This window comes from Chelonia mydas, chromosome 1, assembly GCF_015237465.2.
Source record: "Chelonia mydas isolate rCheMyd1 chromosome 1, rCheMyd1.pri.v2, whole genome shotgun sequence".
Lineage (NCBI taxonomy): Eukaryota > Metazoa > Chordata > Testudines > Cheloniidae > Chelonia > Chelonia mydas.
The window spans coordinates 95,446,169-95,463,037 of NC_057849.1; the positions used below are offsets into that span (position 1 = coordinate 95,446,169).

Here is a 16,869-nt window from a genome sequence, read left to right on the forward strand (position 1 = left end):
TAGAGTGTAGACAGCTGGAATTATCACTTAATATAGGAGGACATTCAAATGTTGGTGCCAAACACTGGAACTGGAAGAAGCAAACTTATTTACATGCCTTATCAAGAGCACTCGGGCAATCTATAAAACATATTTTGCCAACACACACTAAAAGAACACTGTTCAAAGGGAACTGGGATTCAAATCAGTAATAAATTAGTCATCTTCAAAGCACCTTACAAATACTAACACACAAATTGAGTGTAAAATGAGCAACTTACCTTGTAATAAGACAGTCTCTCAGTATAAAACTTAGTGAATGATACAGAGAAGGTAGATGAGAAGCTTCTGTCTCATAATACAAGAAAGGAACATTCAGTGAAACTGAAATGTGGCAAATTCAAAACTGATTTAAAAGAAATATTTTAAAGTACTGTGTAATTAGACTCTAGAACTCACTGCCCCAGGAAGTAGCTGTGGTCAAGACCTTAGCAAGATTCAAAGACGGATTGGACACTTACATGAATAACAAGACTATCCAGAGTTATAACAATTAATGCTACAAGAGTACTGGAAGAGAGATAAAACTGCAGGTCTTAAACCAATCTAACTATTAAGGATTATAATGAGATCCTCAGAGGCAGATTATCCCACATATGCCTATTATATGGTTTCTTGCACCTCCCTCTGAAGCATCTGGGGCTGGCCTAATGATGTAGTGGTAAAAAAAAAAAGTGGGTAACCTACACTCCATATTCCCCAAATGAGAAGTGGATAAACTCAGTTGACTGGAGTTTACTCTTGACTACATTTCTGGGCTAGTCTCTATCAGAAACTGGATACTGGACTAGATGGAGTAAGGATCTGATGCAATATGGCAATTTCTATGTTCCCAGGTATGTCAGCACCAGTTGGTTCAGAGCTTCTACTCAAACTGCTCATGTGCTCTGAAATCTGAATCAAAGGATAAAATCATAATTACAATTCAGGAAACAAGTGAATGTTAGCATCTGTGGGCAGTTAGCAAAAAGGGAATTTCTTGCTCTAAAAGTGAGAAATATACTCAATTTAAAAAACATTTTCCAGTTGAACTGACAATCCACATTTCAACAATATATTCTGAGCTACTCACTGGTTTCTTTACTTGCCTTTTTAACAACAAAGTTAAACTCACTCATCTTAAATCTAAACTAATATGAGATGTAGAAAAGACCCCGAAACAATATATGCACATACATATAACAGCCAAGATATATAAATTCTTCATTTCAGCAGCCCACTGATAGGCAACACTACTGTGCCTACTCCCCAGCCTTAACCACTCTTTTATACTACCCCTTTCACATTGGGCAAGTAATGGAGACCCAGTGTTTTATTTTAATAGAGTACACATCTTAAGGTTGGTATGAGCCATTCTAAGTTTTAATGTCAGAGGGGTAGCCGTGTTAGTCTGTATCCACAAAAACAACAAAGGAGTCCGGTGGTACCTTAAAAACTAACAAATTTATTTGGGCATAAGCTTTCATGGATAAAAAATCTGAAGAAGTCGGTTTTTTACCCATGAAAGCTTATGCCCAAATATATTTGTTAATCTTTAAGGTGCCACCGGACTCCTCTTTAAGTTCTTCTATCTTACCCTAGAGGCAATCCATTATTCTGTATATATTGCTGTGTTACCCCCATCTCCACGGTTTTCAAATAAAAAAACCCAACAACCTGAAGAATCACTGCAATTTTTCCTTTGGTTCTAGTAATTGGCATACTAAATGTATTGTGTAACACAAAATAATAGGGAAAAGAGAAATGCTGGAGGATCACAATGAGGGTACAATTATTTTGTTTTATTAGGCCAATTCAGTGGCATCTTTAATATTTTATATAACATATACAGCTGGCTTCTTTTATCCTAAAATATAAAATGATATTCTGTGATGACTGAAATGCTGCTTTATTGAAGTCTTTGAGAAGTAGTGACTGTATTTATTGGAGCCCTTTATTTTACAAGCAAAACAGCATTTCAAACTGAAGGTTTCATATTAGTGGGCCTTTTCTTGAAAATATGCTTCCATAAATAGAAATAGAAAAAAAGTTGTAAAATATCACCTATAAACATATACAACACTGCATAAAATAAAAGGCATCTGTCTCACTAAATCTTTTAAACAGTTCCAACAAATTATGTTTATTTTAGAAAACAGATATCGTTTAAACATTCAAAGAAAACCATGATCTGTTTTCTTAACATTTAATCTTAATCCAATTAAATGGGATGCTGAGTAGAGGCTTCACATAAAATGAACAAAAAAAATCTATATGCAAATTATAAACCTTTTATGGCTTTGTAAGAGAAATTTCCCAGCCAGCTAAGGAATAATGCTCACAGAGACAAAGAACTGCTTTAAAGATGTAGAACTCTAGCTTTTAATTTAACAAAAGCTTCATAGTAGAGATCTGAAACTTGAAATTCCAAGAAAGAAATCATTGTGAAACATTAGTGCACATGAACGCAAAAGGACGTAAGTAAAATCTCAAGAAAAACAGCAAGTTCTTGACTAGGAAGATGTTTCTTTTTTAAATATACAGTATCATTTGTTCTCTTACACATGTTAAGTCAATGGGAGCTGTGCACATATAGTCAACAGTAGAATCTGGCCTTATGTAAGACAGTTCTTTTAGTGCTGTTTAAGTTTTTTTAAAATGCTGATAGATTCTGTGTTTCAAGCACACTGTTCCAATCTCTGAAATCTAGCCTAATTCTCTGTTGGATGCATTTTGATCTTGTTTTCAGACAGAATAATTATGGAACACAGTTACAGTGCTGTATTTCAAATATGATAAAGGAAGTGAACATATAAAAGAACAGACTCTACTGAAATTTTAAAATATCTTTTGTTACAGAGCTTGTTTTGGATTAATATGTAACAAAATAAATAATGAAGTGTGACTGGCTGTAAGTTGACTTTTTAAAAACAGATAACTTAGTACATCAAGCTTGCACAATAAATTTAAAATGACATCCTTGGTTTTATAAACTTTGAAATTGATTTTAAATATTTTGGATTGGTCCAAAGCTCTAGATTTCAGTAAAAAACTATGTTTTACAACTGCCCCTTGCAGTGCTGTGAATTTTTCTTGTGAAACACAGTACATCTTATACAAGAAAAAACTGATGCATGTACATCATACTACAGAGTTTGAATATGCTCAACTTTGATTATGTATAGGATGCAATGCAAACTATTTTCAAGCATCCCTTTAAACATCTGACAATGCGTAACATTCATGGACTACAACCAGCCAATCTGAAAAAAATCCCCATACAATTTAAATTTAAAGGGTCCAATCCAGCATTCCTTATAAACTGGGAGTTTTGGGTATGGGAGGGACGTAGGACCAGGTCCTATATATCAGCTGTCTTTGGTGGGGGGGGGGGGGGGGGGAATCAACAAAATAGGAACGCCCACCTACCTTGGTAAAAACAAAACTATAAAATCTTCATATACTGATCTTACATTATCTATTCTTCCCATTCTGTTTGAATGCTTTAAGCAACATATTAGTTATAAAAAGTTTGACTTCACATATTGATGAACTGTTCAGAATAGTGCCTCTGCAGTATGTACATCTTCCATTCCATCTCACGTAGAAGATTCAGTTGTGCCACCACAGCTACCTTTTGGAAATGATGCTAAAGTTCATCATGTTTAAAAACTGTAACCAAAAAAATAAAATGAAATATATTTGCTCATATTTAAGAGCAGTGCTGTAATACATTCTAAAATATTAAAAAGGCCCCAATAGCTTCAAGAGGCTTTTTATTTATTCCCAGAGTCCTAACAGTCAGCTCACATATTTAAAAATTCACTGCATTTTTTAGACCCTGCTAACAACTGACCACAAACATTCACAAATAATCGAAACGACTAAAGAAACTGTTACGTATTATTTAGCAGCAGAGTGCATTTATTTGCCTTCTAGTTTTTGATCCCTTAGAGTTCACATTTTCAGGTTTTTCTCTGCAACCATGGGGACTAAAATATTTTTAAAATAAAAGTTGAAATTCTCACATAACTACTTGACTACCAGAGCTGGAGTTTAACAAAAAAACAAAAAAACCAAAACACTCCACCAAATATTGCAAGCCTCCTACTCATGAGAGCTGTCAACAATGAGATTATGCCAAGTCCTATGATCTATGAAGTTAAAGTTACATAAAGTAAAAAAATCTGCATTTGTAATTTAAAGCCCCGTTATGTTGTGATTTCATTTTTTGTTCTGGGTGGGCTAGTAGCCCAATGCTTCTCATATTATAAGACCCCCTTTCAATTGCCTATAACTGTGTCAAACTAACAGTTGGGGAGAAATTTAACATGCTGGATTTCTGTCTTAGGCTGAACAATTTTGGAAAATTTCAGCCAAAATAATTAATCTGTTTTCCAAGAATGAGCCTAGGGGAAATACACTGTTTTGCCAATGTTCAAAATGTTGGCAACTTTTTAGAGCCCTTATATTTTGGAGCAGGGACTTGGCAGGGTGTGGCCTTTGTGTCGGAGATGTCTTTTGACATCTTTGTGAAAATCTACCCAAATTTGGCCAGTTTATAAACCTTTTAAAAAACCTTGCAGTTTGCATATGCTCAGTAGAGAGTTGCTAGACCATAGCTAAACTCCCCAAAGATTCCATCAGCACTGGGCATGCTTCAGACAAGGAATTGCCCTGCAATTGCAGATCCAGACTGCTGTGGGCTGTCCTGGGCCAAGGTCTGGGCAATGGACAGAAGGGAGATAGTCTCTTGTACGCTCTCAATGGCTCCAGGCAGTGACAAGGAAGCTCCCTGATGGGAATGCACAAAGGGGTGGTGGGAGGAGAAGATTGGGATAATGAGCCTGAGGATGGAAACTGGGACTTGGGGTCTGGGGACAAGGGAGGGGAAATGGAGGCTGTGATTGAGAGCTGGGTAAAGGGATACTGGCACTGGCTGGGCAAGAAGACTGAGACTGGGAGCCAGCAGGGGGAACTGAGTGACCAAGATGCAGATCTGACAGTGGATGGGCAAAAAAAGCGGGACCAATAACCAGGGGATGGTGAGAATGAGACTGAATAAAGGGTCAGCGAAGGGGGCCTGGAAGTCAGTGTGGACAGGAAACATGGGTGAAGGAAGGGCTCAAACTTTGGGGAAAAAGGTGAAAGAAGTGTGCCCACTGGAGAACACACTCCTCTAGAGCTTGGAATGGAACCCAAGATTTCCAAGTCTCAGAATTCCTCTGATGTCAGCAAATATCTGTGAAACCCGCTGGCAAAGTGTGTCTCATCTCCCTCTAATGATGATCCATATGGAGGGTGATAACCAACTACTGCTATCAGTTAGTCTCTTAGCTCAAGTGGCAGAGGTCTGCACAGTGATTCTAAAGAATCCAACCATGCCGATGAACCATGTGGGTGTCAGTATGATGCCACACTCTGGAAAATGGTTACTCACTTGTACAATATTTGTTGTTCTTTGAGTTGTACTGTACATGTAGACACTCCACTGTAGGTGTATGTGCAGCCATATCAGCAGGTGGTGAGTGTGCCCCTGTTATACTCATGAGCCAAGTCGAGTGTTTAAAGGGGTGTGAATGCCACCTCCCTCTCCATTTCTTTGCACTGCCAGTAAGCTAAATCCAAAGTTGCAGGGAAGATGGTAGTAATGGTGGCAGTAGGGGTGTGTGGTATTTACATATGGACAGCTTATCTTGAAGAACAATAGTTACCCTACACGTATCTAACTGATTTTTCTTCTTGGAGTGAATGTGCAATTTACATTCCCAGGATCAGTTTTAGGAGCAGTTGCCTGAGCACCAACTTTCAGGGGATGCTGTCCCACCAGGCTTTTTTTAATTCTGTTTTTCCCTTGGGGGGTGGGGTGGGGGAGTGGGGAAGAGGATAGGGAGGCTGAAAATGTTTTCTGCCCTTGCCAACAAAAGGGCTAGGGATGCTCCTGTACATTCTGCTGTAGATGGCTCATGAGCAGTTTCCTTACAGGTGGTGGAACTTTGGACTACCTGAAGAGAGACTCCAGCACTGACTTGCTGAAGTTGGTGTAGTCTCAGGAAGCCTGAGTAACACCACAGTGTCTGGAGAAGGTTTGTACAGATGACCACATTGCTGCTTTGCAAATGTCCACTATAGAAACATTGCTCAAAAAGGCAGATGCAGTGGCATGCACCTTCGTGGAGTGGGCTGTTATCCTAGCTGGAAGAACGATCTTTGCTGAACTTTAGCAAAACTTGATGTACTCACAAATCCAATGTGAATTACATTAAACTGTAACAGCTTGCCCTTTAATCCTGCCTGTTTCGAAGCCACCAAAATCTAGTGAGAACGGCTTGCTGCAGACGATGCCAATGGGCGTTATCTGAGAGGCTCAGTTCTTCTTCTTGAGGCATCCTGAGGTCTCTGCTGCTAGTAGGGTCCGTACTGCACTTGGGAATTAAGCTGCTTCCCCTCTGTCACTGGAGTACAGAAACCTAGCAAATAAAGGGTCATGGGAAGGTCTTTCAATGTGTGCATTGCGTCATCAGTTTTTTCAGAGAACAGCTTAGCACCTTTAAACAGTAGCTGTTCTATTGTATTTTATGGTTCTTTTGGGATGCTGGAGGCCTGCAACCAAGAAGAATCTCTCGTTGAAATGGCTATAGCTATCAAATGTGACATGATATCTGACTCGTTGGTAGCTGCTTGGAAGAATGCGTAAGCATTGAGATACTTTAGATACTATCGCCAGAAACGGATCCCTGTATTCCTCAGGCAGTTTTCCTACACATTGTGGAATTGCTCAACAGTTAATAAAGGTGTATTTGGACAAGAATGCCTGCTAAGTTGACACCCTTATATGAAGGCTCATGGTGGTATAAGACTTTCTGCCATATAGATCCAGTCTCTTATATTCCTTGCCTTTCAGGGTAGTCTTAGGGTGAGACTGCCTTGAATGCTTGTTTGCTGCATTAACGAGTCTGGGATGGCATGCATAAAGAAATACTTGGATTCTTGCTGAGGGACATAGTATATTCTGTCCATCCATTTAGCAGCGGATGGAATAGAGGCTGGAGTCTGCCAAAGGGTCTTTTCAGGTTCCAACAAGGCTTATTTAATGGGAAGGGCAACCCCTCCAGGAGCAGGAGTTTGCAAGCTGTCCAGTAGTTTGTGCAGATTGTCTTGCATAAATTCTTCCTGTATTTCCAGAGATGTATTTCCATTTGCCTTATGAAGTCCTGAAAAACTTTAAAGTCCTCAGGAGGAGGTGATGTCAACTCTGGGGTGATGGCCTCACCTTCTGGAGAAGAGGAAGAAATATGAGGGAAAGGGAAATATGTAGAAGTTTCTCCCTAGTGTACTCTTCCTCTGTGAGCACAAATAAAAAGGGAGGTTGTAGGATTAGTTAAGGATCTTCTCTAGGTGCCACAGGTACAGCATGTGACTTTCTCCTGCACTGGTCGACAGGGGCCTACATGGTCTTGAAGAAGGCCAGTAAAGCTGAGGACAGTCCAGTCTTTGTATTGCCCACAGTGGAGGGCACCATACTGGGGCATTGCTATAATTATGATTTTGCTCTGAAGTTGGGGAATCTCTACAACATTTTCTGTATGGAAACCTAAATGACCTATTGAAGATATGGGTCTATCATGATCAGAATTCAAAGAGGAGGAAATATAACTATCCTCAGTAAATTGTGGAGCAGTCTCTGTAGGCATCGGGGGAGGTCTCAGCCCTGGGGACACCCAGTGATATCCCTTGAGTACCAAAAGTTGACAAAGGATCTGATGGATGAGGCAGTCCAGATGCAGACAGATGGGTCAATGGAACCAAAATAGTATACATTGACAAAGTGGATGGAACTACTGGAACTGTGGCAGTAAGTGGAGATGCCAGTGCCGGCAGTAATGGTAAAGTTGAGGCCACTGAGACTAGAACTGCACAATGCAACAAAGAAGAGTTTGGGAGAGGGAGACACAGAAGGTCTTTTGCCACAAAGAATGACTGTGGCACCAACAGCAGAAGTAAGTGCTCGGACTCTAACACTGGTGGTGCTGGAGTTGACGGTAGTGGGGTCGAAGATTTCTCTGGTAGGGGTGAAGACATTCATTTTGATGGTCCCGCTGGTGCTGCCTTGAATGGTGCCAGTAAGCATCAGGGCTTATAGTGTTGGGATACGTAAGGGTTAAGTAGAGATCTGGGAAACCTCTGGTGTGCTGGTACGGTATTACGGAGTAGAGTCACAGGCAGGCACTGTTTCTTTGCTTGATAGATAAGTGTCATCCCTCGCCCTTCCCTTCAGCTTGTTGGGAATAAATGTTGCAGCTGCATAAGAAATGTAGTTGTCTAAAGGATACCTTTGCATAATGAAGTGTTATTTCCCCCCCCCCTTCCTTTCCCAGCTACATAAACGAGCTTGGGGTCATGGCCCCTTCCTCCCTCCCCTGAGAACTGCTGATTAACGGAACTTGTAGCAACAATTATTGCAAAGAAATGTATTTTCAAGGTAAAAATGTGTGTATAATATGCGTAATGCTATAATCGATCAATAGGGGTGGGTATAATCATAGTATGGGAGTTTCTATTACTTAATAAGGGTTTTTGGGGGGTTGTAGCGAATGTAGGTATTTACATATTAACTTAGATAAAAGAGTGTGATGTAATTAACTCAATGCTTACTCAACAATTGGCTCGAGGGGAACAAGTACCGCAATAAAGAAGCCCGTCTACTCAATCCGCCTCTGGGTCAACCTGCTCATCATTCTCTAACAGCCAGTGCCAGCATTAATGGTAAAGTTGAGGCCATTGAGACTAGAACTGCACAATGCAACAAAAGAGAGTCTGGGAGAGGGCACCAACAGCAGAAGTAAGTGCTCGGATGCTAACACTGGTGGTACTGGAGTTGATGATAGTGGGGTCGAAGCTTTCTCTGGTAGGGTGAAGACTTTAGTCTTGATGGTCCCACTGGTGCTGCCTTGGACAGTGCCAGTGAGCATCAGGGCTTATGACCAGATCTCAAGTTGGCACCAGAAGACTTCTTCAGAGAGGAAGAATGAGACTTCAAAAGTGTCTCAGAGTGAGGAGAGTTTTGTGCACTTTGAGAAGGCAAATTTTCTCACCAGATTTTGGTTTATATGCTGAGGCAGTCAGGTGGGGCACTCCTTGTGAATGAACTCAGTCTATCCTCTCATGGTCACAGTTGGGCTCTGAAGAGGGATGCATCACCTTCTGAGGAAGATGTACTTTAAGGCAGAAATCCCTCTTTTCTTTTCTTTGTTCTTTTTGGGAAGGAGGTACAAATAGGATATTTGTTCTTCATATGTCCCTCACCTTAGCAAATTAGGGAACTTTTGTTCCTGTTATTAACAGAGATCATGGGCCTGCATGTCGCACATTGTTTGAAATTTGGGAAAGTAAAATCCCAGATAAATTCACTAACTTACTTACTACACTAAAATAATATAAAATTAAGCTACAAGTATAACCAAAAATGTCTCGTAAAGGCTAGCTAACCAAAGCTCAAGAGCATCAGGGAGCTCCAACTCCCACCAGGGGTGATAAGAAGGAACTGACAAGGAGGCGGCAATCATGCCCCTTTATACTGTCATCTTGGCGAAAGAGGATACCACAGCGCACATGCTGCCTGCTGGTACGGCTGGCAAAAATCTCTGACTCAAGTGCATTAGGTGCACCTACACCTACAGTGGAATGTGTATGTGCAGAATCACTCTAAGAATTACTTCTGGAGGTTTTTTTGTTTGCTTTTTTAATCATGCTAAGCTTAGCTTTTAAAAAAGCTAAGAAATTACATATAAAAATGATGTGAAAAGATTATTAAGGTTGCAAAGTCAAGCACTCAAAAGCTTGGAAAAGCCAATATTAAAGTTGCATAGGTAACCTTAACTCTGTCCCCTTGTAGCATATGCATTATGATTAGGACTTCTGATTTTCAGTTTTAACTAACAAACACTGACAAAATAATCCAGACAAGAAAAAAAGTGTTCATCCCATAAACAGTGCAAAAACACCAGAAATGATTACTTGTATCTAAGGGCTTGTCTACATGGAGCAATAATGAGGACTATGGGGTGTTGCTTCTAAAGTGTGGTAATGGATTGTGCATTAGTTGGTCAGCGTAGACCGGGGTAGACAATCTATGACATGTGTGCCAAAGGCGGCATGCTAGCTCATTTTCAGTGGCACTCACACTGCCCAGGTCCCAGTCACCGGTCCCGGGGGCTACACTGCTGGCTGGGGGTACCGGCCGCCGGCCCCCCTGCCAACTGGGGTTCTGTCCACTGGCCCTGCTCAGCCCGTTGCCGGCCCCCGGGTCCCGGCCACCGGTCCCGGGGGCTACGCTGCTGGTCTGGGGTACTGGCTGCCGGCCCCCTGCCAACTGGGGTTCTGACTGCCGGCCCCGCTCAGACCGCTGCCAGAGGGACTCTGCGGTTCGCTGCTCCAGGCCAATGAGAGCTGCTGGAAGCGGCAGCCAGTATGTCCCTCAGCCCGCGCAGCTTCCAGCAGCTCCCATTAGCCTGGAGCAGCGAACTGCGGCCACTGGGAGCCGCGATCAGCTGAACCTGAGGATGCAGCAGGTAAACAAACCGGCCTGGCCAGCTAGGGGCTTTCCCTGCACAAGCACCGGAACAAGTTTGGGAACCACTGGTGTAGTGAATGAGGTAGGGAATTGCAGGAAGAGAAAACATGGTGGTATGGTTCAGGCAGCTGAATTCTGCCGAGGGGAACTAGATTCCATCCCTGCATCTGCTACAGAGTTTCTATGTGATGCAAGGTAAGTCACTTGAACCAAACTTTTCACAGGTTGTCACTAATTGTGAGTTCCTCATTTTCTAGGTACCCAACTTGAAACCCTAGGGTCTGACTTACAGAGTGCTGACTACTCACAGCTGCAACTGAAGTCAATGGGAGCTGTGCTTGCATATACAGAGTCCTATATAATGCTAAGTACACTGAAAAACCGTATCCCAGGTCTCCCAAATTGGATATCCAAAATTAGTGGATATTTTTTAACTTAATTTCTCTGTGTGTCTCTGTTCCCCATCTATAAAATGGGAATAATAGCATCACCTTACCTCACAAAGGTATTGTGAAAAAAAGTATTAATATTTCTGAAGCACTCAGATATTACAGTAATGGATACCACAGAAAAGCCCATGAGGAAAATAATAATTGTCTTCACATCAGGGTTTGAATCATGTGCAGTGAATAAGACCTGGGCCCACATATTGAACAATAAGGATAAAACAAAATATTAAAGAGCTGCTAATAAACAAGCACTGAGAAATCTGTTCACTGCATGAGGCGTGGGTAGTGTTGAAAAATACAAAATTATCATGTAATGAAAAAATACTATAATGCATATAAACAATGGGGCCAAATTAAAATTCCTAACTTTTGACTGCTTCACTTTGCAACCTTAATTATTTTCTTTTAACTTCTTTATGTGTAATTTGATCTCTCTCACACTTCATAATACATTTACATAGTTGACTCTGTTCATTAATCCGTGTTTTGAGATACTATAGAATTTATACCAGAGATAGTATCAAGAAATGTTTCTAGAGAATAAAATGAACAATCAAGTGATTATGAAGTAAATTTCAAACTGCGGAAACTGAACTATCATTGCTGCCCAAATACATTTTAATTTTGAGGACACCAATGAGGATACCTCAAAGTTAAATATTTTGGATGAAGTCCTGTCCCTACTGAAGTCAAAGTAAATTTTGCCACGGACCTCAACAAGGCCGGGATTTTATTCTTTCAATGTAGTTTTTAGGCACAAAGGCATCATGTAATTAATAGAATGTACACAACTTCCTCAAGAGTAGGGAGAATGACGCAAGGCACAATACATATATGTATACTAGCCCCAATCTTTGCTTAAATTACTAATGAGAAATCAGATAAACATGCATGTGAAAATTTATTCTCTTACCTTTCCGAGAAGACTGAGTCACGTTTTTCTTCCCTTTTTCAAGTTGCTTTATTAGCTTTCGTATTTCAGAGTCATACTGAACCCATTCTGGGACTATCCTCAATGCAGCCTTTAGTTTGGGTTCTTTGGTTTTGGGGTTATTGCACTGAAAGTATAAAATATATCACTCTTGAAAAAACACCAACCGTTATAAGTAAACACAAGTATTCTCTTCAGCATTAGTGATGGAAAAACAAGTCCCTAAACAGAACACTGCTAAAAACTAGCTACAAAATTAAACACTGACTAGGACACCAATGAGTTTTTCACTATGTATCCCTTCTGAAATCAATGTGGACTATTAATTCACTGGGAAACAAAGTATGCCAAAACAAATTTTGAAAGTTCTTAAGAAATTAAACAAACACTTATGCAAATTATTTTGGCAAAAAATCCACCTATTAATATTTTGCAGTACAGCAGAACACAATAGAACTATTATTTACCATACTTTTCAGTCGCTACTCTTTTAGTCATTCTAAACATCTGGGTAACATTCTTTATGTTTGATAAACAGAACCATCTGTCACTAGCCCATAGGAATGTCTTCAGTCTCCTATATAATCATTCATCTCTCTCAATTACCTTATGCCTAATTAGCTATTCTGTTAGTGTTACAAATCACTTAAAGGGCAACATACATATGGTAAACTACCTTGAGATTCATCAACAAAACAGTATGAAATAGTCTATAAACCAAAATCTGATAGTTATTTAAACCATTTTTAATTGAAATACTTTTCATTTGTATTGGGATCCTCTGTGAAGAGATAATCAAATATTTTGTCAAGTGCCCAGTGGTACTGTAAGTTTGGCATGCTACTTCAGGAATTGCCAAGTATTAGAAATATACGGATACAATGATTTTAGATAACTGAGATCTCGGTCTCTCTTTCTAGGTCTATGACAAGGGTGGCCAACCTGTGGCTCCGGAGCCACATGCAGCTCTTCAGAAGTTAATATGCGACTCCTTTTATAGGTACCAACTCCGGGGCTGGAGCTACAGGCGCCAACTTTCCAATGTGTCGGGGAGTGTTCACTCCTCAACCCCTGCCCCCACTCCACCCCTTCCCACCCCCTCCCCTGAGCCTGCAGTGCCCTCACTCCTCCCCTCCCCCTTCACCTTCCACCCCTGGAGCCTCCTGCATGCCATGAAACAGCTGATCAGGAGGTGTGGGGAGGGAAGGAGGGGCTTCCGGTGGGTGGAAGGTGCTGGGAGAGCTGACGGGGGGCTGCTGACCTATTACTGTGGCTCTTTGGCAATGTACATTGGTAAATTCTGGTTCCTTCGCAGGCTCAGGTTGGCCACCCCGGTCTATGAGACTCTTTAGTGGAGTCTGCAAAAGTCATTGATTAGCTGGGTAAAGGGATTTAGGAAGTCAGGGTAGATGGAAATGATGATAAAGGGGAAAAAACCATAAGGAAAGGGAAAAAGACCATACAGTCAGACTGGTAAATTAACTCAAACTGCTTTAAAAAGAACTCCAGTGCTTCAGATATATGTGCCACAGCAACACAAGACTTTAAAAAAAAAGTATTTCCCTGGCCACTTTGTGATCTTTGGATTGCAAAAAATTGAAGAATACTGAACTGATACTTACATGATGGTACAAGGGAAGAAGGATCAGCAAAATAAACCCCAGGTTTTATATAAATTAAATCAATATGAGTAAGGTAAGGCATAAATAATCTTTCTCAAACAAAAACTCATGTATTCCCAGGAAGGTTTGAACTAAGCATAGAGTAGTGTGGCATCTTTTTTACTTTCATAGTGTTAGGAAATAAACATTTGGTCACTTCCTGTGCATTTCTATTCTCTGAAATATTATGTCTGATAATTAGAGATGGTCAAATAATGGAAAAAATATTCACAACTTCCGCCTCATAGAATCATAGAATATCAGGGTTGGAAGGGACCTCAGGAGGTCATCTAGTCCAACCCCCTGCTCAAAGCAGGACCAATCCCCAACTAAATCATCCCAGCCAGGGCTTTGTCAAGCCTGACCTTAAAAACTTCTAGCGAAGGAGATTCCACCACCTCCCTAGGTAACGCATTCCAGTGTTTCACCACCCTCCTAGTGAAAAAGTTTTTCCTAATATGCAACCTAAATCTCCTCCACTGTAACTTCAGACCATTACTCCTTGTTCTGTCATCTGCTATCACTGAGAACAGTCTAGAGCCATCCTCTTTGGAACCCCTTTTCAGGTAGTTGAAAGCAACTATCAAATCCCCCCTCATTCTTCTCTTCCGTAGACTAAACATCCCCAGTTCCCTCAGCCTCTCCTCATAAGTCATGTGTTCCAGTCCCCTAATCATTTTTGTTGCCCTCCGCTGGACTCTTTCCAATTTTTCCACATCCTTCTTGTAGTGTGGGGCCCAAAACTCGACACAGTACTCCAGATGAGGCCTCACCAATGTCAAATAGAGGGGAACGATCACGTCCCTCGATCTGCTGGCAATGCCCCTACTTATACATCCCAAAATGCCATTGGCCTTCTTGGCAACAAGGGCACACTGTTGACTCATATCCAGCTTCTCGTCCACTGTAACCCCTAGGTCCTTTTCTGCAGAACTGCTGCCGAGCCATTTGGTCCCTAGTCTGTAGCGGTGCATTGGATTCTTCCGTCCTAAGTGCAGGACTCTGCACTTGTCCTTGTTGAACTTCATCAGATTTCTTTTGGCCCAATCCTCCAACCTGCCTCCCCCTAATTGTTTGGCAAAATTTTGTTTTGACAGAAATGTTCCACCCAACTCTATAAGTAATCCTAGAAGTGGTTACAACTGATTTCCAGGAAGTAGAAGAGTCCACCAACCAAGGGCTCCTCACAATAGCTCACTAATAAAAGCAAAAATGCTATAAAAGCTGTAAAACATACACAATAAACCTTTGGCAACAAACACAGAATGATCATTATTCTTCTGAACAATTATGGCTGGCTCTATAATCTGAGATCACGGTGGGTCAAGACTGCTAAACATATGCCTTCAGAAATAAGTTACAGGTGAGGAACATTTTTCTCTTCCTCCTCCAAGCCCTTCTCTACACTTTTCTTAGTATGTTGTATACATGCATGCGCGCGCACGCCCCCCCATAAGTAAAAGTAATACTCATATGATAAATTACGAAATAATTCATATATCTATCGAGTTCTTTTCATCATTTGACCTGCATTCTGCCCACCAATTCATCTCTCTAGAACTTAATCTAACATTCCAAATCCTTGCACAGCTTCCAATAAGCTATCGTTTAAAATCAACATTCCAGAGAAATGTTTTTTCCTTCTCTTTTTCCCCAATATGGAATATCTCCCTCAAATTATGCCTAACAAGTCTCTTCTTATCGCCCCAACCTATCTGTACTGGTGAGGCTTACTGAGGATTAAAGGCTCACCGCTAATACTCCTCAAAAGGAGGCTGAGCCTTTCTCTGCCACAGAGGGTGTGTAGTACTGGCACATAGGGACCAGCCACACTTACCAACCCTTCAAATATCTCACCGTAGTTCTATTGTTTGCTTGAGGATGTGGGAAGGAGAGGGAAACTATATGGGACAGTGGTGAAAAGAGCTTGCTATTATCCACTATCCCCAGCAGCCTCCAAAGCTGAAGCTGCAAATTAAGCCAAAAATTGGGAAAAGAGCTATAGCTGCTCTGAGAGGAAAGGAAGCATATTACTGGGCTTCAGCCACTTATACAAGAGGAGTTTGTGTTTCAGAACTTCCCAGCATAGCTGCCTCCATGTCACTCAGCGAGTGATACCCTCAGAACTGACAGGGTCTTGTATATGAATACAGAACTAAATTTCATATCTTGTGAAAATTGAAGAAACTCGGGTTAATAAAATGACATTGTCATCAACTCTTAATTGACTTACCAAATCAATTGTTTTAGCCTTTTTCTTGGATTCATCGTCACACCAGGTTTCACACCAGAGCCATTCTTGAGGGAGAGTCTTAATGGCCAACTGATGAATCATGTTATTGGGAAGATCCTGCACAAATTATTTAACCAATCACAAAATTAGTAACCTTGAATTTTGATATGCTAATAACCAGTTACCAAAAACTGAATTATAACACTACTACTTGAAGGAGATGGCAAAGAACACCTATCTCTGTTCCCATTTCTGTGAAGTATTTTTACTCACTAAGTTTCTCTCTAAGCGCTTGTCTACTTGTTTTTCAAATTGGTTAATAACTGTTGAAGTCTTTGGTATCCAGTCCTATCTGTTAATTACAATATGAGTACGGAAGTTTTCCTTGTGTTGCCATAATGTGTGGTCCTCTCTTAGATTCAATTCATGTTCTGATATTTGATGCAAGTGATACTGCTTCTACCTGATATTTATGAGTCTGCTTCTGTAACCTTATTCATGGTAAGTGCTACCCAATATAAAGGTTGTAGAATTAGATTCTATGAAATTATCAAAGCATAACTGAATCACTTCCCATTCCCCAAACGTCCAAAACAATTTTTCTTAAACTCCTTTCAAGAGCACAATGCTAATACTGCATTCTAGAACCCATTTACTTTTTATTTTTTTAAAAGAAGAGCAGACTCCAGAGGGCTATTCTGAAAATGGTAAAAGTAATAAGTCTTTCCTATGCTCTTCTCCTCACTCAAATTTCCTTGTTTTTAACTCATCTTTATACAATGGGTTGTAGATGCCTGTTGTTGATAAACTGTACAGTCAATTGCTTGATCACCCTTTGGTTCATTATGAAATATACTTGAGACCAGATAACCAGTGTTAGTTAGATGTATTGCTATAAACCAATAATAATATAGCACAGGAAAAGGGTTCTATATGACACCAGTCTCAGGGAAGCAGTCTCATGCAGCATGGTAACATTCACATTACATAGAAGGTGTGTTCCC

The 16,869-nt window shown here is 40.6% G+C and overlaps 1 protein-coding gene across 2 annotated transcripts in view; it reads right to left on the bottom strand.

Moving 5' to 3' along the window:
• Nucleotides 1–1,799: 1,799 nt before the first annotated feature.
• The window catches only part of UGGT2 (UDP-glucose glycoprotein glucosyltransferase 2), a 295,296-nt gene continuing 280,226 nt past the window's right edge, over nucleotides 1,800–16,869 (bottom strand). For both annotated transcript variants that reach the window (XM_037895931.2, XM_043534691.1), the window contains 3 exons: nucleotides 15,866–15,982; nucleotides 11,954–12,098; nucleotides 1,800–3,690 (listed from right to left, as the gene is read on the bottom strand). In XM_037895931.2, coding sequence (XP_037751859.1) covers nucleotides 3,668–3,690; nucleotides 11,954–12,098; nucleotides 15,866–15,982 — 285 coding nt within the window. In that variant the 3' untranslated portion in view covers nucleotides 1,800–3,667. The remainder of the gene's footprint in view (nucleotides 3,691–11,953; nucleotides 12,099–15,865; nucleotides 15,983–16,869) is intronic.